The 25,997-nt window shown below is 40.5% G+C and overlaps 1 protein-coding gene across 1 annotated transcript; it reads left to right on the top strand.

Annotated features, from left to right (window-relative positions):
• The first annotated feature begins 22 nt into the window (after nt 1-22).
• Nucleotides 23-25,668, top strand: top3b (DNA topoisomerase III beta). Its single transcript, XM_056377206.1, has 18 exons — nt 23-274; nt 4,209-4,340; nt 5,814-5,920; nt 6,049-6,123; nt 7,417-7,613; nt 8,120-8,276; nt 8,354-8,467; nt 9,195-9,285; nt 10,373-10,527; nt 11,669-11,774; nt 13,602-13,748; nt 14,094-14,267; nt 15,267-15,395; nt 15,677-15,826; nt 16,883-16,983; nt 20,951-21,152; nt 23,569-23,756; nt 25,291-25,668. Exons 1-18 carry the CDS (start codon nt 205-207, stop codon nt 25,570-25,572), a joined length of 2,577 nt encoding a protein of 858 aa, XP_056233181.1. The 5' UTR covers nt 23-204; the 3' UTR covers nt 25,573-25,668.
• Nucleotides 25,669-25,997: the final 329 nt, after the last annotated feature.

Below are 25,997 nucleotides of genomic sequence, written 5' to 3'. Positions count from 1 at the left end.
ACGAAGAAGAAGAAGAAGAAGCCGGCTGCTATGGCCGCTTGTGTGGGTCTTAAAATTGACTATTAGCAAGCAGTTATTTGCAAAATTGACATTTACAGTAGTAAAGCTGTTATTACCGACGCCTATTGATCCGGTGTGAGATAGTTGAGACAACAGCAGCTCACCAACACTACTAACAGTACGAGGAACTGATAGCACTTAAAAATGAGGACCGTTTTGATGGTGGCAGAGAAACCATCACTGGCTCAGTCGATTTCCAAAATCCTCTCTAAAGGTGAGTATGATTTTATAGCCATGTAATGAGACATTCATATAACACGAAGGACAGTCATAGGCTAAAAGGAACAGGCGACAGTAACTTTTATCATTTCACTTTGTCTTAGAATACAGTACCGCCATTACTGCCATACTTCAGCATTGTGTCAGTCAACTTCATAAAACAACGCAGAAGTTTCACGAGTTACAAGTGCAGAGCTGTTTGAGCGATAATGATCTTGGACAGTTCACCCCAATGCGTCGCTTGCTTTCTTATGTGTGAACGTCCGCTAAACTCCGTTCAAAATATCACACACATAAACTCCGACCTTCTTTTATATCTGCACCAGTTACTTCTACTCAGTGTTCACATACATACAATGTAGAAGCTTCTTTTAAACCACTGTTGTGTGTTCTATCGGAGAATATTTAAGTAGTAATACTGCTGTGTTGTCAGGATAAAGGTCGTGACCACCATGATGCCAGAAAACTATATATGGACACAATGATACCGGTTAATGTAAAATATCTTTAATTACATGCACTGTGTATTGAATGGTGACATCTTCACGTTCCACTGGAAAACAATAACAGTGAGTGAAATGGACTATTTCTCAGAAACTACTACCATCGTTCTTTACCTCATGCTCTATCTGAACTAAGCTGATGTTAGAGCAGTTTGTCCTGTTCAGCTGTGCCTGGAGATGGCACATATACATGCTATGGTGATGAGTTCAAACTCCAGAGAGTAGCTGGCTGTGGGGAAGCAGGTGGGGTTTTTCTTGAGGACGGGCATCCTTAGGGATACAGGGATGGTCTCCACACCAAAAGCATTGTCGAGTCCCCTGCAGGAGTGGCTGGTGTGACAGCTGGCCTCATGGATGACCTGAGGGACCCGGTTCAAGTCAATGTTCTCCCTGATGAGAGATGGGGAGCAGGGGAGATCAGAAACAGAGCTTTCATTCAATGGTTTGTTCATTTAGTGAGTTGACTTGGTAGGCAAGTAGTAGAGATTTCATCACAACATAGAATACAATGAGGTTAGGCAGCAGTGGTCTGGAGAAGAGGAGAGATGCTGCCTAGCTAAGTCAGACTTCACTCACCCAGTCCTTTGGCAATGGCAGCATTATCCAGGTGCAGAGAGAGTGTGTAGCTGTTGGTAATGTTTATCACTATCACTGCCTGTCTGTCCAGGCTTTACTTTTTGTGTTGAATGCCGTTTCATCTGAAATTGATGTAAATAAATCTGCCAGCTAATTAAATAAATATGGTTATGTAATGAGCAATGAGATAAATAAATTAAAGCTGCATTCTGCACCCTTGCACTCTTGCGGACGTTTAAGCTGTCCTGCATTGTCACAACCACATGACACCAAGCCATGAGTAAGATTTCCTACATGGACCGAATGGACCAATGTATCATAACACATATTTCATCTGTGTTATAATACATGGCATGGATACTCACACGTAGCTCCAGGTGGCGATGCTACGCTCGTTGATGCGGCTGGGCAGGTTGACCAACTGGCTGTAGTAGTCCTGCAGGCTGTATGGACAGAAGGATTCGTCAACGCACTGGCTGCCCAGTGGTATGGCCGGACATTGGTGGAGGGCCAGGAGGCACAGCAGAAAGACACGTAGCAGCTAAACACAGAATAACCAAGATCGTGTTAGTGTGGACTGATTTCTCTCTGTCAGTTACCTGCAGATGTATTTGTCTTCATGTTAAGATGAAGAGACACTGGCTGACAGTTACTTTTACCCACTCAACGATTCAAGGATTTACAGTACCCAGCATGGATCTGGTGTCTAAGTGCTGGTGATTCAAACAACACAGCTAATGGTACTGCTGATGCCAGTTCATATGATCAGTAGAAGGACTGATGAACAAATCAGTGCAGATTCCAATAGAAAAACTTTTGCATTTTGCATTTTTATGCAACTTGTGCAAGGGCTGACAAAACGAGTCAGACCATCAACCACATTAGCAACAAATCTGAAACGACAAATTGAGCTGAAGCATCCGACCACTCTGTTGAAGCATCTGCAAATGAATGATAATCACAAGAAATCATTAAGAAAGGGTCAGACCATGAGCCAGCAGCCACAGAGTTTCTCCACCTGAGAAAACTCAAAGCATATACATATAAAACATATACTCACATTTGATTTTTCTTGGGTTTTAAAAACGATCTCCATCTGTGACTTTAAAGTAGTATACAGTTATTAATTTAGTTATTGAAGAGGCAGTGATTGGGGGCTGGGGATGGATGGGGCGGAAGAGGTCCATCCTCGTGATCCGCGTATATCACGGGGGACAGGAGCCAATACCAGCTAACATCCTTAAAAACCATAACTTGTCTACTCTACAGTCATCTACTCATTAAGAGGCCAACCAAGTGTAACCCATGTGGTTATCGTCAGCATCATCGTAAAGACAGGAGTCTTACCTGCAGCTGTTCCATGGTTGAAGCTGATGACTGGAAATTGGTCTTTTTGTCTTGAGGATGTTGATGGTTGCTGTGTTTTTTTTTTGTTTCGTTTTTTTTGTTTGTTTTTTTTTCCTTCTTTGGTCGTCAGTGTGTCCTTTGGCTTGGAGTTGATCTACCTGTATCTGGACCTGCCTCTATTTATATAGCCTGTTCTATGTGTGTGCGCGCACATGTCTGTATTGGTAGAGGTATTGGTGATTAGGTTGTCCACGTCAACGGGGTCCTCTGTTGCCATGACAGTAGTTTGTGTCCATGTTCCTGTCATTAGCATTCAACCTTGAGAGAATAATTTTATTCAGGGAGGACGTCAGTGTATAGCATTGAGCCAGAGTAATGAAGGGAGGACCCTCAAAGGACACGGTTGTCAGTGGTCTTGTGTCACCGCTCTGACCTCCTGTCAAACTCCGCTTCTGACTCAATGCCATTTTATGTCATTTTTGAGTACGTTTTAAAAAGTTCAACAACCAGTTCCGTCTGGTCTTTACTCTCAGCAAACACAGTAGGCTCTACTTTAGTCGTGCAAGTGCAACGATAAGTACACAGTGGTAGGTTTTGGGCGCACAGACTGGGCGTCTCCAGGCGCACCAATTATTGTGGTTCATGAAGGAATAGGTCAAGCAGTGCAAAGTGTAAGCAAGGTGAAGGGGACTATAGATTGGATGGTATGGTGTCTGTTAAATACACTCTCAACCAGTCACATCAGTCATGGTGTAGAGGAAGAAACAGTCCAGAGCGTGGCTTTATTTCACAAAAAGATGACGACAGTGCTATTTGTAATGTCTGAAAAATGGCGATTTGAAGTACGGGTAGAAACACCAGCAACATGCTGAAACATTATTCCACACAACATGGACTTAAACTCAACTGTGGCACTGCTTCCCATCTGAGCAGCACATCTGTTACCCAGGGTTAATATCTAGTGTCATAATAACATTAGAGTCATGCAGGCACACTTGGCAGATTTTTAGCTTTTCCATACGTAGGCTCTACTTGGGCGACCCCCCCTAGGTAGGTAGAATCACTCTGTTTCAACTTGTATATCTTCCATCACTCTTTTAAATCAAACTCACTAACAGCTGTCTGAGCTGCTGTGCTGCAATAACTGAGCAACAACTACAGGGCTGTTTAATTGGCCTTTACTCAGGCCTGAGTAATTTCCTAAAGAACTTGTGTGGCTCATTGATATGTTTTTAATAGTTTTTGGATGACAGTGGAGCTTATCACTTATGTTTATCACAGAGGAAAAAGATACACATGTAATACTTCTTAGCAGGATCAAGTTGGATCTTTAACAATATTAAATGTCTCTGCTATTGGTCACTTATGTTTAAGTCAATGTATTTTGTTTAAGCTTATTAAAAACCGGGGCATTGAAGTGTTCTGAATGTCCTCGTGGCCTGTGAATGACTTTAAATGACAGCATTGACTGATTACACATCATTTGTTCTCCTTGGCTTTTAGGAACCTGTGCAAGTCGCAAAGGGCTCAATGGAGCATGCTCGGTGCACGAATACTCAGGCAGCTTCCAGGGCCAATCTGTACGCTTTAAAATGACTTCTGTTTGTGGACATGTCATGAGTCTGGATTTCATTGGTGAGTATCATCCTCTTAAGGATTAAAGTTTCTCTTTACTTAAAATTGTTTCACATTTTTGTCCACCTCTATTTTAACGACTCAAAACTCTTGGTCTGAAGTGCGTGGTTCAAGTGCATTTAGGGTGTGTCAAAGTCTTTTTTGCTATTGTGTTGTTAATCTCTTAATTATTCACAGGAGTGTTTTGGACCTTACATGCAATAAACCAATCACAGTGCCATCTCCCATTCCCTTTAAAAGCAAGGCGCACTTGCTCCTTTGCGTATTGCTATTATAATGGAACAGTGTTTCACAGAGTTAGATTGGATTTGCGATCAGTTACATATTGTGACTGACCAGTGAAACCAGTCCTGACACAGGCAGCAGTTCTGTGTACACGATGTTTGTGTTTGTGTTGAACTGGATTAAGATACAGCACACAGGGCTTACTGGGTCACTGTAGTGAAGTGCAAATTAGCATAAGGTTCGCTTTCCAATCTGCAGATGTAACTGATCTGCATACAGTTTTCTATTCTAATTGTGACATCACTGTGACTTCATTGTTTGGTTAGGTTACAAGTGGCAAAAAGCACATCTCTGACAACACCCAGTCAGAAGTGAAAGGCTTGAGAAGCTTAACCAGAGAGGGAAGTGAAACACTTGGTTTTCAGCAAGAGAGTTAAGTTGCTTTTTGAGCTACTGTTGATTTTGCTTCACAATAAATGCATTTGATTGTGTTGGTAAGCATTTACTTTGAATCAAAAAGTGTTAATAGTTGTATTCCTTCTTAAGTAATGTTATCACAAATTGACTTTTTGTTTTCGTTTCCTTTTTGTGTGGACATTGAAATAGCAGAGACAAAGTAATTCTCTGACATTACATTACGCCGTCCTGATGGTTTAGTCTGACCACACTGGTTTTTGTTTGTGAGAAACTAAAAGAAAAAGGCAGATCCGCATGTGACGTGAATTGATTAGATGAAGTGCTGCAGAAGAATGGCTTTCTCATCATGGCTTCTGTCTCTCTAACATAAAGGCCAGATTAATGGGAAGCTGCTGAGATGGTCATCCTTTCAGCAGGTTCTCCATCTCGGCAGAAGACTTTGGAAGCTCTGTTAGAACGACTGTGGGGCTACTTGCCCACTTACTCAGTTTGGCCAGATGGCTTTAAGATAACTTAAGGAAGAGTCCTGGTGGATCCAAACATCTTCCATTTCACAAGTTTTCAGTTTCTGATTTTAAATAAATGTTTTCACTTTCTCAATAAGTAAAGCTTGATGGACAAAATGGTAATTTTATCAATTTACAATTAAATCTACAACACAATTTTGCAAAAAGTGAAGGAGTCTCTCTCAACGTATTAATTATATGTCTAACTGTAAACTAGATTTACACTTTGATATGCCTTTCAACCTCTTAAGCGTCCAAACTCATGATTTGGATTCTTGGAATTTCTTACTAAAAACGTTTAACAGCTTGGTCCTTATTTTTCAAGGGAAATACAACAACTGGGACAAGGTGGACCCTGCAGAACTCTTCAGCAAAGCGCCCACAGAAAAGAAGGAAGCCAACCCCAAACTCAACATGGTCAAGTTCCTCCAGGTAGGTTTTAGGGTTGACCCAGTAATTGGTTCTCACAAGACAATGATGCTTACTGCGTTCTGTGTGACCATCTGGAGGTCAGTGTATCATCCCTTGTGTCTTTGCTGCTGTTTTTGGTTTCATGTCAGGTGGAAGCACGAGGCTGTGACTACGTGGTTTTATGGTTGGACTGTGATAAAGAAGGCGAGAACATCTGTTTTGAGGTAATTCAGGCCCCATGTACATGTGATCTATATCTTGATAATGACATCCAATCCGTGGATCTTTGCATTTATGCCTGTTGTTAAAGTGCATTCTTATCTCGATTGTGATTGGATCTCAATATGGAAATTAGTTAAGCGGATGACTTGGCAGCGAACATGCTGCATTCCAGGTGAACAATGTGCTCTCGCTTTACAGACTGCATTTACACCTGTCGAGATCCAATCGCAATGTGAGCCTGACCAACCCAAATATAGTCTCGCTGATCTGATTGGATTTGGTTGCGTTGTGCATTTACACCTGCATTAATGTGCGTTTTTCCTTCAATAGATAACGAACACAGATACAGATTGCATTTTAATACAAGTATCAAATTTATTCTGTTTGTCTTGAAACCTGCGGTTGTATATTAGCCGAGATTACCACAGCTATGCTATCCTTTCTTTTTCAGATTAAACGCACAGTATGTAACTTCTGCTGCTAGGGGTCTCTCAATCAAAACAATTACAAAAGACATTGGGTGACATCATGAAATAGCATGATATTAGGAAATCAAATAGACCCGGTGATTATACTCATTAAAAACACTGAATAAAGCAGTGTTAAATAAATGATGCGACCAGGGGGATTTGATTGTTTAATTAAAACAAAGCTGACTGTGAGTATATAGCAGTGAACAATAATCTATTTATTATGGGAAATTGCAAGTTGACTGGGCGCTGGAGATAGGTGGGTGAGTTTGTGCAGAAAGAGAGCAGCTCATTAAAAACAGAATGAGCTTGAACTAGTTAATTTCACGTAGACTCGTGAAGTAGTTCATTTTAATCTGTGTGAACTGAACTTTGAGCTAAGTGTGAACTTGCACAACACTGATAAGGATTCAAACAGCTGTTCTAATGCATGAACATGCAAACATACATCCCACATTTTTTAAACCCAAGTTTATATTATATTTATTATTTGTCTTATATTAGCGCGGATATGAAATAATTTCACTGCAGAGTGGTAATCATTTCTTTAGACGCTTCACAGAAGTGATTATGGTCTGCACCAAGTCTTATGACCCATTGTTCATATAAAAAAGTTGGGTGTAGTCAGGCATGAGATTCAAGATAATGGACCTTCCAAGCCATAGGAGCTAGATCAGCTGTGTTCTGCCTCATTCCAAAATTGAATGTGACCTTACTCTTTGAGGTGACTAAAATCATATGTAAAGTCGTTACTGTGCCTGCAAACACAGTTCTTTATCTTTTGATCTTTTCTACTGCTCAGTTACTATTTCTCTTACCTCCAAGGTATTGGATGCCATCCAGCCAGTGATGAACAAGGGGAGTGTGAGGGAGCGGAGTGTTTACCGTGCCAAATTCAGCTCCATTACTGACACTGACATCTGGAATGCCATGAACTGCCTGGGAGAGCCCAACTGCAATGAAGCACTGTCAGTGGACGCACGACAGGAGCTGGATCTGCGCATCGGTTGTGCATTCACCCGGTACACTGCTTTCAACAGCCACACACTGGCCTTGCCACACATAGACACCTTGAGCTACATTTCCTGTAGCGGACTCGTCACAGCACACAAGAATTTTTATGCATGGCAATTATTCTGAAGTAAAAGATAAAAGATAATGTATATCATTCTCAGAATTTTGACAAATTTATAACTAAAATCCATTGACCTGCTTCCTTTGAGCCAACTGTGGGGCCCAAATGTTGTTGAATACATATAGAACAATTATGTTCTTTTAGTTTTCAAAAGGTTTTTGCCATTTTTGACTAAATAGTTCAAAGTAGAAATATGACAAAGGAAATTCTAAGAGGCATATAGAGATAACAACAAAGGTTAGGGGCCAGATTCCCATCTAGGACATTGTAATTATCATCATGGTCTGTAACTAAAAAGCTTTGTTGATGAATGAAGTTTGATTAGAGCTCTTCTAAGGTAATAGTGTCATCTAAAAATGAAAGCCTGACCTTTATGGGTCAAATATTTTTCAGGTTCCAGACAAAGTATTTTCAGGGCAAATACGGCAATCTAGACTCCTCCTTGATCTCATTTGGACCATGCCAGACCCCCACACTAGGCTTCTGTGTGGAACGCCATGACAAAATCCAGTCCTTCAAACCAGAGACTTACTGGATCATCCAAGCGAAGGTAAATCCGCGACTCCGCCTGACACCATATCAACCATCTGTTCCCTCTGTATGATACTGACAGACCTGTTTTGTCAGGTGTTCAAAGGAAAGGACAGCCCACTGACACTGGACTGGAACAGGGTGAGGGTCTTCGACAGAGAGGTGGGTCAGATGTTTGTCAACCTGGCCAAGACATCCAGGGAGGCCCAGGTAAGATTAAAAACTTAACTATGTCAAGTACACTCTGCGCTAAATGTGGTCATTATTAGTAACATGTACTGTATGTCAATTATAGTAGAATGGTATCAATATATCTACTTTTTAAATATAATGATTATTAAATAACAATGTTTTTGCATTAGATTTTAAAGTAGGTTGAAATATGGGAATATACAGCCTGACTGGCTACATTTCTGAGGCTGATAATTATTTCATTATTTGAGATTATGAAGATTCCTATAACAAGTTATAACCAAACCAACTGGCCACCTAATGTTGATGACTACACCCCTAGGCCCGTATTCACAGAGCATCTTAAGGCTAAAAGTAGCTCCTAACTTGCAGATTTAGGAGAAACTCTGGCAGTAATGGCAGTGTCAGTCCTAATTTTAGGTAATTCATAAAAACACTTAGCGCTAAAAGCAGCAACTAAGTCTGGGAGAAGTTAAAAGTAGTGGAGAGGACTCCTAACCCACTATGACCAAATCACAAAGAATCTTAAAGGGCAGCTGTCATTCCACATCACAGTGTTCTGGAAACCTTACACGATGCTGAATTACTTAAAAGATACAACTCAATCACAAGGGAATAATGATCGTTGTGGAGTTTGTGACGGACGCAATAACATCTACAACCAACCAAAAGAGCTCGATAAGTGTGTAATTTAAGTGTATATAATATATATGATATAAGCTGTATAATACCTCACTCAATACAGGTGGAGTCAGTGAGTAAGAAAGAGAAGACCAAGCAGAGGCCCCAGGCCTTGAACACAGTGGAGATGTTGAGAGTGGCCAGCTCTGCTTTAGGTAAATTTACATCAACATAAACATGACTTCATCACTTGTCATTTGTGAATATTCTGGAATTTGAGAATATGTGTATACATGTAATAGTCTGTTGGTCAGTGTTGTTCAGTGCTGATGTTCAGCATCACTTGGATTAGGGCTGCAACTAGAAAATCTGAACATCACAATTTTCCAGGGGGATGGCATCAAATAGCTTGTTTTCCCAGCCAACAGTTCAAAATGGAAAAATATTCAACTTACTACACAGACAAATGTAGCAAATCCTCACAGTTGGAGCTTGGGAATGATCAGCATTTACAAAGAAAGATCTTCAGCTCTAGTCTGGATATATGGTTTCAATCATTAGGGATTTGAGCCCTAAAGGGTAAAACTGGAATGAACGAGAAACACGAACCACGAAACTTGGCCAAATAACTGGAAATGATGTGCGCTACTTGCCCAAGAAGTATGAGCCACATGGTGGTCCTGTAATTAAGCCTCGAAAAAGTCATTTTCAAAAGGCCATGCCCCTTTCACCATTTGTCTGATTGACTTGAAAAATTACGCACAAGTCCAGCTCAATGTGCTCTATAAAAAAGGCCCTTGGACCATTAAGGTGCGCCTGGATTGATTTTTTTTCTAATTTGCATAATTTGCAAAACAGTAAAATTAATAGAACTTTATGAATTTTCAGTTTAGCAACACCAAATTTGGCTTACAGTCTTGGGGGACTGACAGACAAATTTCTATCACAATTGAGCAAGATTGGTCAAAAAGCATGGCCGCCATCAACCAAAATATCCTTGCGAAGGGCGGGGCTTAGCTAATATTTGCCATAACTTATCGATCATTTGTTTGATCATTATAAAACTTGGTAGATATCTTGAGGTTGTTATATAGAGTAGGTTTTGCCAAAGCATTAATTAGCTAAAATTTGGAAAGATGCAGCCCAACTTTTGTATGATAAAACTTGTCCTAATGTAGTCCAGTATACTGACCAGCCATCACCCTCTTTCACACTGAGATCAAGAAATAAGATGTACAACTCCTAGTTTTGTGAGGGTGTAAGGAGAAGAGAAAAGATTCAAATGTTTTTTTTATTTCTTAGGCATGGGACCCCAGCATACCATGCAGATTGCAGAGCGCCTGTACACACAGGGCTACATCAGCTACCCACGTACTGAGACAACCCACTACCCAGAGAACTTTGACCTTAAAGGAACACTGAAGCAGCAGACCAACAATATAATATGGGCAGAAGAGGTAAGAGCCACTTCAAGGCCAGCTGTGTATGCATATGCATATGTATGCACCAACAGATATTATCCCGACCTCAACCCCATTGAAACGGTTGAGTTTATTGGAGCCAGAGCACCAAACGGTGCTATTGTAACTGTAGTGTTTGTTTTTCTTCCGTCTGTAAAGAAATTTGGTGGCTTTATCATATTGAAAAAAAATTCTGATATTTTACGGGTCTTGCACATGGGTATAGCAAAATGGCTTGATAGCGCCATGTAGAAAATTTCAAAAGAGTCATTCCCATCCTCACAGTTTAACCTACATGCCAGAAAATCAGTAGGGACATGGAGCAAGCCAAAACTTACAAAAAAATCCTCTTGCACCCATAGTCTACACCCAACAGTCCCTATTGTAATTCATTAGTCAGAAATTTTTCTTCCCTAAAATAAATGGCCTTTTTGAGTGCCTAAACATGCTCAAAAAGTCAAACTTTGCACACTCGTCATGCCTGGTGAAAATGTACATATTGCCCATGGGTGTGGAAAAATCACTGGATAGTCCCCCTAGAAATTTTCAAAGAGGCACTACTCACACTGTGTTTCACCTACATATATGAAATTTGGTAGGCAGCTGGAATATGCCAAGACCTACAAAAAAGATTGGGTACCCCTACCCTAAACCCAACTTGCACTTTGATGTACTTCTCTTAACAGTATGACCACACCCACCTCAAAGTTGGTCAAAATATGCTTAAAACTTCAAAGATGCCTGAATGTGAAAACTGTGTCTTTTTGTTGAAGAGCCTGACTGGAAACAGGAAGTTGCTATAGCTCAAATAAACATTCTTCAATCTGCCCCAAATTTCACATGTTTGATGATAGTCTCACACTGAAGACATCTGCATGCTAATATGAAGTCATAGTCACAGCGCCACCTACTGAAAACAGGAAGTGTCCCTTGAGTGATAATCATCATTTGATTTACATGACATTTACGTTGTCTGCTCTACACTTGATATAAAGGAACATAATGTGTGCTTTTTGTGTGGTCTCTGGCACCCCCGAGGTGCAAGGTCAACGCTGCTTTCAGGAAATTAGAATTTAATGCCTGAATGTTGATACCCATAAAAGTAAGTTTCTGAAAGGATGTTTCACCTCTCCATCAGGTGAAGGCTCTGCTTTTAACTGGATTAAACCGACCCAGGAAAGGAACTGATGCTGGAGACCATCCACCTATCACTCCCATGCGAGCTGCCTCAGAAGGAGAACTGGGTGGGTCATGCATATAGTTTTGGTTTGATTTGTTACTACACACCAATAATGGAATAATGTGGTAGCAGCCGAGGTTTCAGTCTGACCCATGGCCCGCATGGTATTCCCTCTCTCTTCCTGACTTTCCTGTCTTTTTCTGTAGCTAGCTGAATGAAGGAAATGAATGAATGAAATTCGCAAATAATCAGTAATTCACTTATGATTTTCGGCAAACACATGACGTCTCAGAGTAGCTGGAAACTGAGACTGCTTACCTTTGTTTCTTTAATAACTTAGGACCACACCAAATGGAGGGAGATTATAACCGGTAAATGAATAAAGCAGTTCGACTTTGTTCGGCGGACACAGAACAGGACGTCCCCAGCAGCTGGGAGCTGAGCTGTCTAATATTTATTCAGCTTTTTTCTCTGCTTAATTAAGATCTAGATGTCCGACGACTAAAATCCTTCATCTGCTTCAAATATAGAGCTGAAAACCACCAAGGTGTCAAAAGTGTATGTGGCTGAAAACTAGATGAAAGTCAATGTTGAACTTCTGTCAGACAAACACACCGACACATGATCATTGAGGATATGATGTGGGGAGGCTCATTTAAAAAAACTTTTCTGACCAATAGCTGACACTCGTTAACTGACTGTTAACCGACAAGATCAAAATGTACTATTTAGAATGGACGAGTGTCTGTGACCCATTAAAAAAAAATTCCAATACAACAATTTTTTTTTCTTCATAAGAAGGGGCTTATTTTTACATGTGCAGAACCGGCTTAATCGCCTAGATCACAGAAACACACATTGAATCCTCCAGCACTGAGAGCACTCTAAGGAAAACCTCCTCTTCCTCCTCCTCCTCCTCCTCCTCTTCTTCCTCTTCTTCTTCTTCTTCCTCCTCCTCCTCTTCTTCCTCTTCTTCTTCCTCCTCCTCCTCTTCTTCCTCTTCTCCTTCTTCCTCCTCCTCCTCCTCCTCCTCCTCCTCCTCCTCTCTCGGCTAATTAATGATCAAAAGCAGCCAACAGGTGAACAAAACCTAAACTGGCAGTTGCATCTTCAGAGCTCAAAATAAAAGAAACAGGTCTACCTCCGTCCTCAGCATGGCGGACAGCTCGTCTTCTGGTGTTTGTTCAGAAATAGCAACATGTGGACATGCTGTGGGGTTAGTCTGCTGTCTGTGTGTGAGACCTGTGGCAGAGAATACCCGCTCAGATGCTACAGATGTCCCAGGAATATTTTCTTTTACCATGCAGCAAACTTTTTAAATTACTTAAAAAAAAAAAAAAAATATATATATATATATATATATATTAAATGTTTATCTGATTGTATTAATCAGTCCAAATTCTTATTGTCGGTTAACAGTTAAATTCTAAAAATTAAATTATTAACATCCCTAATGTGACCATACGAAACGTGCTGGTTTGAGAATTGAAGGAAACATTTGGGAAAATGTAAGTGTTTATACATTTTAATGTGGAAAAGTTACATATTATAACTTTCACGTCAGTTTATGATTAACAGACTGCAAACAGACGTGGACAATCTTATATTCATACCACAATGGGCGTTATACATATTTGGACACATTCCATACATGCACACTATAAAAAATGATGGCGGCCTCTTGACAACAAAATCCATTTTGCACCTAAAAAGACGAAAACTGTGTGCAACCCACACCACCCACCCACCCACCCACCCCCCTCTATGACTGCTGATTTTCACTCCACATTCAGGGTGGGAACACATCTGAATAAATATGAAACAATTTGGCTTCTTGTTCCTCATTCCTCTCACCATTAACCCATGTTATTCCTCTTCTGCTGTTCCACAGGCAGCGATGGTTGGCGGCTGTATGAGTACATCACACGACATTTCATTGCCACTGTCAGTCAGGACTGCAAGTACCTACAGACCACCATTGAGTTCAGCATTGGCCCAGAGGCCTTCTCCTGTAGTGGCAAAACCCTGATATCACCAGGTACAGCCAACTTGTACCAAGCTGCAGGTGGCACTTTGCAGATTTGTAGCTCCAAATGCCATCACTGATTTTCAGTAGCTTGAAAACAGTTTGATCTTTAGTTCCTAAAAAGTTATCAAGAATACAAGTTACTGTGAGTTAAAAGTACCTAGACTAAAAGGAGGGAGAAATTAAATGTTACTTCATCACACATGTATTACACATATATTTCTTTTGTTATCCACTTAGTGTATTTTCTCTTAGCCATTCATTGGTTTCTTATCACTAATAATAATAATAATAATAATAATAATAATTTTGATAATAAGCAACCCAGTCCTTGCTAAGTGTGTATTGTCTTCCCAGGGTACACAGCACTGATGCCCTGGCAGGGTATCCCTCTGGAAGAGGCCATGCCAGACTGTGAGCGTGGCGACATTTTCACAGTAGACGAGATCAAGCTGGTGGAAAAGCAAACCAGCCCCCCAGATTACCTCACCGAGGCCGAACTCATCACCCTCATGGAGAAACATGGCATTGGTATACGTCTGTGCTACATGTTGGATATAATTGCTGTTCATATCTTGAACTGAAAATATTTGTAAAACAGGATGCAGGTTGTGCACAGCATGGCTCAACTGTCAAAGTGTCCCTGCAGTATGAATCTGGGGCTTCATGAGGACTTCAGCAGATTTAGTAGTGGGAGAACAAACAGAATGCATATACATGAAATGCAGACACTCAAGATGGATTTAAAAATTAAAGTGGCATTAATATATTTGTTTGGCTACTTGGGGGCAGAGGAGCTACACAACAAACATTGAGCAAATTATCCCCAAATAAAGTTGTTATGGCAACTACTTCTTCTCTGTTTACACATTCAGTGGACACGGAGCAACACTCTTACTCTCCTATTAGCTCTGGTTTGGCCTCCACCAAAATATCAGACTCTCTGTTCAGCAGTCTCTAACTCTGTTTGGTCCTGGGCAGGTAGTGTACAGTGATGCAATGAGATAAGAACATTCTGTAGGTTTGTTACTAGTGAGTGACTAAGTGATTTCTTTCACATCAGATGTTTTTCTCAGGAGCTGGTGGAGATAAAAACCTGACCTAAATTAAGAGAGAATAGCAGTTGGGGAAAACAGTCTCACCACAAGATCCATTGATTTAGCATTATATTTTTTAATCCATCTGTTCTGTACATACTTGTGGAGGAGGATATGGGTGTGGAACCTTGCATCAAAATCTTCAACCAGCTGTGTTTTATTACTTAATGTGGTCAAGATGTCTTAATATGTTTTGCTTGAGTCCTAATTGGACTTGACACCCACAAATAAAAAACACTGCAGTGACAAATTAATGCCAGTCACTCTGGTCTCGCTCAGTCACTTACACTAATTCTGATTAGGTATTTTCCAGCCTTTGTGTATGTAAATTATTAAATGTCAGAGCTCACTATTTGATGCTGTACTTAAAGATCTACATTTTAAACAGGGCCTGCAGTTTTACTGTTGTTTACTTCTGCCCTCTTTCCTCAAGGTACTGATGCCAGCATCCCTGTCCACATCAACAACATCTGCCAGAGGAACTATGTTACAATAGAAAATGGACGCAAGTTGAAGCCAACCAACCTGGGCATTGTCCTGGTGCATGGCTACCACAAGATAGGTCATTTGCCTCATATAGTTGTACATTCTCTTAGATGGATAAGGGATCGGTGGCTGTACATTGATTTGTGGGTTTCTTGAACATTGTTGAATCAACTTTGGAAACTATGTCAACTGATGTAAGTAGTCCCATATAATTAAACCTTTGGGACATGGGGCCAGATAGAATAGTGGAATTCGTTAATATATGAAATGAGCCACAGTATTAGTGTGAATTTAAATGTGTGTGTTTTATAGCATGTCATTGAAATACCAATAATTGGCTGTATTTGTGTTTTGCAGACTCAGAGCTGGTTCTGCCCACCATACGCAGTGCTGTAGAGAAGCAACTGAACCTTATTGCACAGGGTAAAGCCAACTACCAACAGGTGTTGCAGCATACACTGGATATCTTCAAGAGGAAGTTTCACTTCTTTGTGGATTCCATCACCAGTGAGTTCACGTAGCCACAGGAGCGCGTAGTTAAAATCCTGTTGACAATGGGCTTTCCAACTATTTAATTACCATTAAAGCTGGATTCAGCCGTCTGCGGTAAGGGGCTACCTGTGATGGCTTCATGCATAGGCTCTGAGGTTACACTGTAGGCTCTGACTTAGCTGATGTGCGCCTCTTAAAAAAAGTAATTGCACATCAGGGATACGGTATGAATGAACAGAGGAATGAACAGTGTTTATTGGATGTTACTCCGGTTCTATAAATCTGACACCTTTAGGGGTTAACCCCTTGTATTGAGTGTAAATGCAGCTTAAACCTTATATTAACACGCCAACACATAACCTCAATAACTTGGTTGCCACTCAACAAGAAAAGGATGCAGGCCTGAACCCCTAGGGAGTAGACTAACTTGCTGTCAACACTAATTTCCTGCATTGTTGTCCACTTGAATGAGGGGAAAGCCCACTCTGGTCCTCTCCAGTCCTCTTTTCATTTGAACAACGATGCACTGAGCTGGGTGGACTTCATGCAGGAAGAAATTAGTCTCAATGACAGAGACAAATGCAGGTTACATGATCTTACAAATGTGAGATGGTAAGATCTCACATTTGGTGAGATCCGTCTAGCAGATGTAACTAATGTTGAATATTAAACTTATAATGATAGTTGATACGTCTTGATTAAAATTAATTGCTTATTTTATGGAGGGGAGAGAGGATGATCCACCTGGATGTCCCACCACGATCCACTTTTTTCCTAGGGGCTTTGAGAGGGTGCAAATTACATTTTGATTGCGTTATGTTGATTAATATGAGCAAAACAGTATAAATGCAGGATGGTCAATAACAAGGATGCATGTTAATTCAGTAGCAAGATTTGAAAGAAGGAAGAAAATGCAAAAGGGGATAGAGGGAAGGCTTAAAGTTTTAAAGGAATTTCTAGCATATTCATAGTGCTGAATAAACCAAGGGAGAAATTATTTACACTTATTTTACCGTTTGGTTCATTCCTGTGCAACTCCTGCCAACAGTATCTATCTGTTTTGTTTTATAGGCATGGATGAGTTGATGGAGGTCTCCTTTTCTCCCATTGCTGCCTCAGGAAAGCCCCTGTCTCGCTGTGGCAAGTGCCACCGCTTCATGAAGTACATTCAGGTCAGCAGAATGGTCAAAACTACTGTTTGAATTTGAAGAAAGCATGGTGCAGATTTGGTTGTCAGTAAGTGCCTAGAGTGTATGGATTTAAGAAGAATCAATGTCAAAACTCTTAATAGTGTGGGAGCCCACCGTTTGTAGATATGAACATAGTAGATGTTTGATGACCAAGGCTGATGACTGGTGCTATCGGTTTATTACCAGTCCACGCTGCTACAGTACCACAACCACAGCACTTATCATCCAAAACAGCAGTTGAGAGTACATCTGATGGCATGGCCCCACATCAGGACACCACAGGCGCCTTGTTCAGTCACTGAGTGTGTTTAAATGGACATTAGTATCCCGGCTATGAGGCTTATTATACGCTGCTCATCGGATCTTGATGAATGAATGATCCAAGTTGAAAATCTTTGCTGATGTTCATTGTTTAATTTGTTGAAAACAAAATGACGTAACAACAGTCAGTGGAAACCATAATCATCAACCCACTGAGGGCTGGATTCACAATCACACTTAAAATCAAAGTGAAAAATTGAAATCACAGGCTGATCCAACTCCTGATGTGACACGTCCCACTAGAAGACGTGGGGCCCTCATGCCACCCTCATGGAGTCTGTTTCTGACAGTTTGGTCAGAAACATGAACACCAGTATCCTGCTGGAGGTCATGTTGTAGAGCTCTGACAGTGCTCCTCCTGTTCCTCCTCGCACAAAGGAGCAGGTACCGGTCCTGCTGCTGGGTTGTCCAGCTGCTCTCCTCGTGTAACGGCCGGTCTCCCGGTATCTCCTCCATGCTCTTGAGACTGTGCTGGGAGACACAGCAAACCTTCTTGTGACCGATCACGAGACCAGAAGAAACGGCACCAGTTCCATAAGCGATGAGAGTAGCCATAGTATTGTGCAAACTGAGAGGTTGCAGTGAATATGGCTCGATTGCCAACCGGTCTGGGGTTCACAGAAGAATAGTCAATACATTTGTATATATGTTCTGTTGCGGCAAATTAAACAGTTTAAAGGCAATGTTACCAAATACTAACAAAGTGTATGTAAACTTCTGACCCGCTGGGAATGCGATGACAGAAATAACTGGTTTGTAGCTCTATTGTTTGTAATTGTATATTTCATTGGCTAGTAGATCTGTAGCTCTATTCTGATTGGTTAGTTGGTTTGTAGTAGGACTGCACAGTTAATCGAAATATTATCCAAATCACAATATGGCCAAGTGCAATTAATTTATGAGGAAGGGAAAATGTGTCTTGACATTGTTGTGCATTGGTAGCACCATAGCCGTATTCTGATTGGATAGTTGGTTTGTAGCCGTATTCTGATTGGATAGTTGGTTTGTAGCTGTATAATGATTTTGTAGTTGGTTTTGAGCCATATTCTGATTTGGTTTCTAGCAGACACACACACACACACACACACACACACACACACACACACACACACACACACACACACACACACACACACACACACACACACTGTTCCTCAGTACACACTGTTATGTTTAGTCATGTTGATGTTGAATGTGAATAAATTCATTAACTTTGCAAGTAATTCTGGAAACCAGATTGTCCTTCATATCCTTTGTATGTTTTTTTCCAGTATGGACATGAAGTGGTTCGTTAACTTGGTTTTACTTGTTGAAAGCTGCAGAAACCCTGCATTTGGCAGCAGTGAAGAGATATTCTATCTAATGTTTTTGTGCAAGCTTTTCCCTTCTAACCACAAAATCAGGGTTGGGAGCTGACACACAGGACTAGTTGCTGGAAGACATCACTATGGCTGAATCACAGGCTAGCAAGATCCTGATTCCTGCATTAGTTGAGACAGTGAACATAACAATCCTTGTTGTAGGTGAAAGACTGGAGCAGACTGGAACGTAATGTAGCAGGAAGAGGGAGGGATGGGAGGAGCTGAATGGTTTGCTTGCAAGTCTCATGCTAGCGCTAGATTGATTTCCAGTACTTGCATATGCTGTTTTAAGGTTTTACTTTTAAATCATCAAGGCACCATTTATATTCCATTCTGACCCATGTGATGGCTGACTGTTGAGCTCTGTCCTTCAGAGTTCAGCTTTATTACCATTTCCACCTGATGAAAGAGCCACTTTTCAATTCATGAATGAATCATGAGGTTGCAGATCTTTTGGTCACTCTCATTGTATCTGAATATGTGCGTAGTGAGTTGCGTATGACTGCTAAGTGGCATGTTCTGGAGGAAACCACAAGGTAACCCATGTATGAAGTCCTCTGGGAGCTCCATATTGCTCCATGTGCACTGAGGATGTCGTTATAGTCAATTTTTCCTCATTACACTTTCAAGGAACTTTGTGCATGTGCTTTGGATCTTCCCTCCGCCATCTTTCCATAAAGTAGACTCAAGCTTGTGTGTCTCTTACTCCCCTGTCGTAGGCATCATCACAAGGACTGGTGGGTGGTGTCACTGTCATACATATGTGCCTCTGTAGCTACGCAGATATATTATTGGTACCCTTCCACTTAAATAAGAAAAAACACAACTTTCCCTGAAATAAATTGAAACTGACAAGTAATGGGCATTGACTAGTGTCTATTCCATATTTAATACGACAGACACATTGTTTTAGATTTTTTTTTTATGTGACATATTATTTTAAACAATGCGAAAAAATGAAAATGGCAAGTTCAAAAATATTGGCACCCTTAATCTAATATTCTATACCACACCCTTTTGAGGCAATAACTGTAATCAAGTGCTTTTTGTAGCTCGTATCTCAGCTGGTAGTTTGGCCCAGTTTTCTTGAACAAACTTCTCTTCTTCTTTTAGGTTTAATTGGTGCCTTCTCCCAACTGTGAGCTTCCACTCTTTCCATTGATGTTTAGTTGGATTGAGATCAGGACTCATAGCAGGCCACTTCAGAATGGTCCAATGTTTTCTTCTCATGCATTCTCGGCTGCTTTTAGGTGTATGTTTTAGGTCATTATCCTGTTGGATTATCCATGACCTGTGACTGAGACAGAGTCTAATTTCGTTGACAGATGCAGCAAAGGAACCCTGTAACATAACTGAGCCTCCTCCATGTTTCACAGTGGGGGTGGTGTTTTTTCCCTTTCCTCTGTGATCACAGAGCTGATTTAACCTACTAAAAAAGTGCATATTTTGTTTGTACAAAGTATTTTCTCCTAGGAGCATTGTGGCTCGTCGACATGGGGTTTTGGTTGGTATTCTTTCATTCAGAAAGTGACATATGGTGCAACTGGACACTTTTGTACCTTTATCTTGGAGGAGTTTGTATCTTGTTTGATTCAGTAAACAGCAACATTACCACCACTCTACTACTACAGAACACTGATTATAGTATTGTAGTGAGTCTGAACTATTTTAGGGGAATTTTATGCCTTTATTATCAAGCCAACAGTAGAGAAATGGCATGAAGTCCGAGATGATATTTAACAAAGGTACCAGGGAAACAGGGACCTTTCATTTTTTCCTCAACATCTTAACCCCCAGACTGCCAGGGCTTCTGATGTACTGGATGTCTTGTATCTTCACAGGCTGAGTTATAAATACGATAGAGGTCTATGAGAATTAATGCAGTGGAAAGTTAAACATTCACCAAAATTCCAAATTTACAGATAAAGCCCTCCGAGAAATAAACAAAACACATGCTCTCTGATATTTTCATGAAGTTTGATCACACATTTTGAAAGTTATGCCAGGTCCAGACTACAATAATATTTTTGTCTGTCTGTGATAACGTAGTCATTGCAGCAGATTAAACTGCAAATAACTAAAGTTATCACTCGACTGCGAACATATTTTAAAACCTGATGATAATGACAGCCTCCTCTTTCTTTGATAAGCAACCGTAGTCCCATAATGGTCTCTGAGGTTGGTTCGGTGAGGACTATCCAGTCTCTCAGATGCATTTGGAAGTGAATCATTCTTAAATGACGTCTGATCCTAACATGTATTTGCAGGCCAAGCCCAGCAGGCTCCATTGCTCCCACTGTGACGAGACCTACAGTCTTCCACAGAATGGAGCCATCAAGCTGTACAAGGAGCTGCGCTGTCCACTGGATGAGTTTGAGCTTGTGCTGTGGACCTCTGGGGCTCGGGGCAAGAGCTACCCCCTGTGCCCTTACTGCTTTAGCAACCCGCCTTTTAGGGACATGAAAAAAGGTGAGACCCAAACATTAACTCAAATGAAATCAAATGGTAATTCTTGTAGTTGTTGGATTGTGGCTAATTAGCTGGAGCTGACACTAGGCTGAAACAAGCTGACACTAGGTTGACACCAGCTTGTACTAGACTGAAACCAGCTGACACTAGACTGAAACCAGCTTGTACTAGACTGAAACCAGCTGACACTAGACTGAAACCAGCTGACACTAGACTGAAACCAGCTTGTACTAGACTGAAACCAGCTGACACCAGGCAGAAACCAGGTTACTCTAGACTGAAACCAGCTGACACTAGACTGAAACCAGCTGATACTATGAGGAAAGTAAATATGACACAATGATAATGTCTAACTTGCAGATTTAGGAGAAACTAGAAATAATGCGCGTCTCAGTCCTTGATCTAGGACTCCTAATTTTTCTGACTAAGAGTAATTCACAAAGCCACCTTTGTGTAACTTCAAGGAAAAATTAGAAGCAGTGGAGCGGACTCCTAACTCACTAAGACCAGATCACAAAGAATCTTAAAGGGCTGCTGTCATTCCATGTCACAGTGTTTTGGAAACCTTAACGATGCTGAATTACTTAAAAGATACGACTCAATCACGAGGGAATAATGATCGTTGTGGAACTTGTGAAGGATGCAACATCTCCTACAAACTGAAACAACAGTGTGTAAATTAAGTGTTTGGCAACGCTGCTACTTGGCAACAGAGAAAAGCCGATCTATTCACCAAACAATAAATGTCTCTGTAGACCCCACATCATAGGACAATTCATATGATTTCCTTTAGATGTTCAAAAACTACAGAGAAGTAAAACAGCTTCATGGTCCGTCTACCCGCTGTGACCTGTGCCATAGATGAAACGCATGTAAAAAATTATTGCACCACCACAAAACGAGAAAGGATTTCAACAGGGAAAAAATCACACCATCAACACACAGGTTGTATTGATGCTGCCTGGCAGTTGTAGACAGTGTTGTGCAGTGTCCAGGATCTACACATGATTCATGGATCTTAATGAAGAGTGACCTGATCAGCTGTTTGAAAGGATCATATTCCAGCTGGATATCACTGGTGGGGGACAGGGGAAATCTTCTCACACTCAGGGAGTCGCACTTAGGAGTTTTTTCCTTAGTTAAAGTTGGTCTCAGCAGCTTTGTGAATAGGACTTGCGAGAAAAGTATAGTAAAATAGAGTTGGCAATGGGAAGTAAAGATGTTTGTATATTTACTCTCTTCCATAACAGTATTGATAATTACTACATAATTTTGTCAGATATAGTGATATTTTGTATGTTTGATTTCTGATAATGCAATCAGATCTTATTTTTAAAGCTAGCAGTTTGATAGAAGATAATGAGGTTAAACAGTCGTAGTGATGTTGGCAAGCCCTGTTTTGTGCCTCCATATGGCCTTTTCACCACATCAATAAAAGTTTAACTTTGTTCTATTTATTTACTGAAATTTATTTTGAATTATATCATATCCTTATATGACCTTTACCTTACCTTTTCTTCTGTATACTAACAATGTCTAAGACAGCACAACACGTTTCTCACACAATTGGAAAATTGGATGTAGGATCCCTGTTTAATTACATAAAGTTGTGCTACTTGCTCTTTTGAATCTTTGAATGTGTGCGGAGAGACAGACGGACAGACAACAGGACAGACAGAAAAGGACAGACAGACTTTATTTATGTATTTATGTTCAGCACCTCATTAGTAATAATAATATAACTTCATGATAAACAATAATAGTTCATTTACTCCAGTTCATGAGCCACTTCCTTTGGCTGAGGTGTTTTACAGCCTGATGGCAGAGGGAACAAAGGATATCCTGAACCTGTTTGCTGCAGCTGCAGCTGCTTCTCTGTCCTGCCAGAATTGTTTTGGAGAGGGTGGTTGGTATTGTCCAAGATGGCCTTTATTTTACATTGCATGTGTCTCTCAAAGCAGAATAAAAGAGTTGTTAACCTTGCAATAATTACATTCCATCTGCCTCAACAGAACAATTGAAATAACTTGAACAGGGTCATGAACAGCAGTAACTATTATATTATTAGATTCTTTAATGTTTTATTAACAGTTGGCTGAGAGGTCAGCAAAAAATCAGTTCTTGAATATGTCTGGTGTCTGTTGGAAAAAGAATGTATAATCTCTTGTTGTCAGGTGTAATATATGCCAAATATCACATAACCTGAATATCAGGATCAGTTAACTGCACAATGAGTGCAGGTAATGCTGTCTAAGTAAATTAAGCACTGAATACACGTTGTAAATTGCAGCCATAAACTCAATGAAGACCGAGGTTCACATTTGCATGTTATTTTCTTTGTAAATCTGGCCCTCAGTCTTGGTCTTTTTTAGCCCTCTGACCTCTCTGACAGTCTTTTAATGTCTGTTTTTCCCAGGTATGGGATGCAATGAATGTACTCATCCGTCCTGTCAGCACTCTCTCAACTCTTTGGGCATTGGACAGTGTGTGGAGTGTGATGGTGGAGTCTTAGTGCTGGATCCCACCTCTGGACCAAAATGGAGAATGGCCTGTAATAAATGCAACGTGGTGGTACACTTCTTTGAACATGCACACAGAGTGCAGGTAAGAAAATAGTCACACATCTTGTCACGATAATATTTATATGGCATAATGTCCCATACAATTTCAAAACAGGCCTTACAGGTCCAGAAAAGCAAACACGCAAGTGATCTAAATATCCAGATGTTTGAAGAGTTTCTTTCTACCCAGACATACGAGCAGCTTATTTCTCTGATTAATACACTCTCAACCAGTGAAAATGTACTCAATAAATAAATAAATTACTTAAGTTTCTTTGTGTGTGCAACAAGGTGCACAAGGTTTTTCTGAAAAAAACATTTAAAGAAAAGGTCTGGCATTATTCTACATTCTTCTTCTTATCAATAAATACCAAGAAAAAAAGACGCAAACCAATAATATGTTAGTCCATCTCTCAGTTTTGTCTGACTTTTCTTCTCTGCCTGTAGCTCTCAGCCCCGAGTCCATTGGTTAATACTGAAGATGCACATCTTTAAAAATTTTTCATTTTTGAAACGGTTCAGCAATTTTCTAAAACAGCAAACATTGTCATTTTTATCAAATATTACTTAAACAGGAGGAAATGGTGCATTTGTTGGCTGATTGTTTTCAATGGCAGATACATTCACATTTGGTGAATGTTTGGGGCAGCAGGTGTATGTGATGAGTGTTGAAGAATACACATTTCAACCAACACAGATACGAAAATATCTTTATGTCCTGCTGATATAGATGATATAGATATAAATGTCAAAGGTGGGAAGACAAAAAAATACAGTCGCCAATTTATACATTAACAATACATTTACCAACTTCCAAAAACTAACTGAAAAATTCAAACTTCCTGCACATATTTTTTCAACTTTCTACAAATCAGATAGTGGGTTAAAGAAAAAGCTCAGGACATTTTCCCAGATATCCCTAAAGAAACCCCTCTTGAAATGTTCCTATATAATAGTTGATGTACAACAACCAGTGGACTAACATCTATGGCAAATGACTTGGCTACAATAAGACATCCACAAAAGGAAAATGGAAAAGAGATGTAGGCTGTGTCTATGGAGAGGAAGGGTGGTTTTGTATCACTTTACTCAAACATAGGCAAATTCAATTTGATATACTTCTGTAAACTTGTTACACCCTCTACATACATTTCTCCCATGTGTCAGAAATGTAAGGTGACAAAAGGTGATCTTCTTTCTTCAATCTTGAGAATTTTGGAAACATCTCAAATTGAGAAGCTATGACTTTGACTGATCATAGTTCTGCAGTGATAGATTCCCGAGCACCCCCACCCCCCACTCTTGAAGTCCCAACAGGTCAGTTGGTGTAAACAGCTGATGAACACAAATTTAGTGAAAGGGTTTGGAAGTGTCCTCAGTCCAACTCTTTCGACATGGTTTGGAACACCCTCTAAAAAGATTCTGTTATCCAAAGTTACTTTTAAAACTCCATTGTGGTTAGGGGAGTTTTAACTAAGGTCATGAGTCCCCCATCCCTGTATTTATGATGTCTTCTCAATTCTTACACTTCTCTTGATCCTATATGCTGCCTCTGATGTTCTCCTCTCTTCCCGTAGGTTGCTCAGGAGACCTGCGATGCCTGCGACGCCTCTCTGGTCGCAGTTGACTTCAACAAGACACGCACTCCACTTCCTGCCAGCGAGACCCAACACACCGGCTGTGTTTTCTGTGATCCGGTTTTCCAGGATCTGGTGGAGCTTAAACATGCCACCATGAGGCACTTCATGCATCGGGGTGGGGGTGCAAGACGAGGAGGACGGGGACGAGGCAGGGGACGGCGTGGCAATCCTAAAAAACCTAAAGACAAAATGGCTGCCCTGGCAGCATATTTCGTATAGTGTCTGTATATAGTGCGTCCTGTTATTTGCTTGACAGAATATGAAGATGTTTTTACATGTTTAATTACATTGAAGTAAAACATGTATTTAAAAAAAAAAAGTTTGCTGTGAGTTTTTATTCACCATCATAAAAATTAGTTCAGTTGTAAAAGCATGTTCACATCATCTCTCCATTGTCACACCTGTGATTTCAGTCTAAATTCTAAAATGACTTTCATTGTCCTTTTTTAGTGATTTCTAAAAGATTAACAGACCAAACAGAATGTTACACCCCCAATATTCCCACCTCCTGCTGCACCACCCCATGCTATCACAAAGTTAGTGTTGGTGTCACCTTGCATCACGTGTCAGTCTGCACTACAGTTCATACACAAAAGTCTGGATACAAATTAAAGTCCACATCCAGTACACAGGAAACAAAGCAA

The sequence above is a fragment of the Seriola aureovittata genome, chromosome 5 (genome assembly GCF_021018895.1).
Source record: "Seriola aureovittata isolate HTS-2021-v1 ecotype China chromosome 5, ASM2101889v1, whole genome shotgun sequence".
Taxonomy (NCBI): domain Eukaryota; kingdom Metazoa; phylum Chordata; class Actinopteri; order Carangiformes; family Carangidae; genus Seriola; species Seriola aureovittata.
The sequence above is the reverse complement of the archived record's forward strand: the minus strand, read 5'-3'. Positions and strand labels throughout refer to the sequence as shown.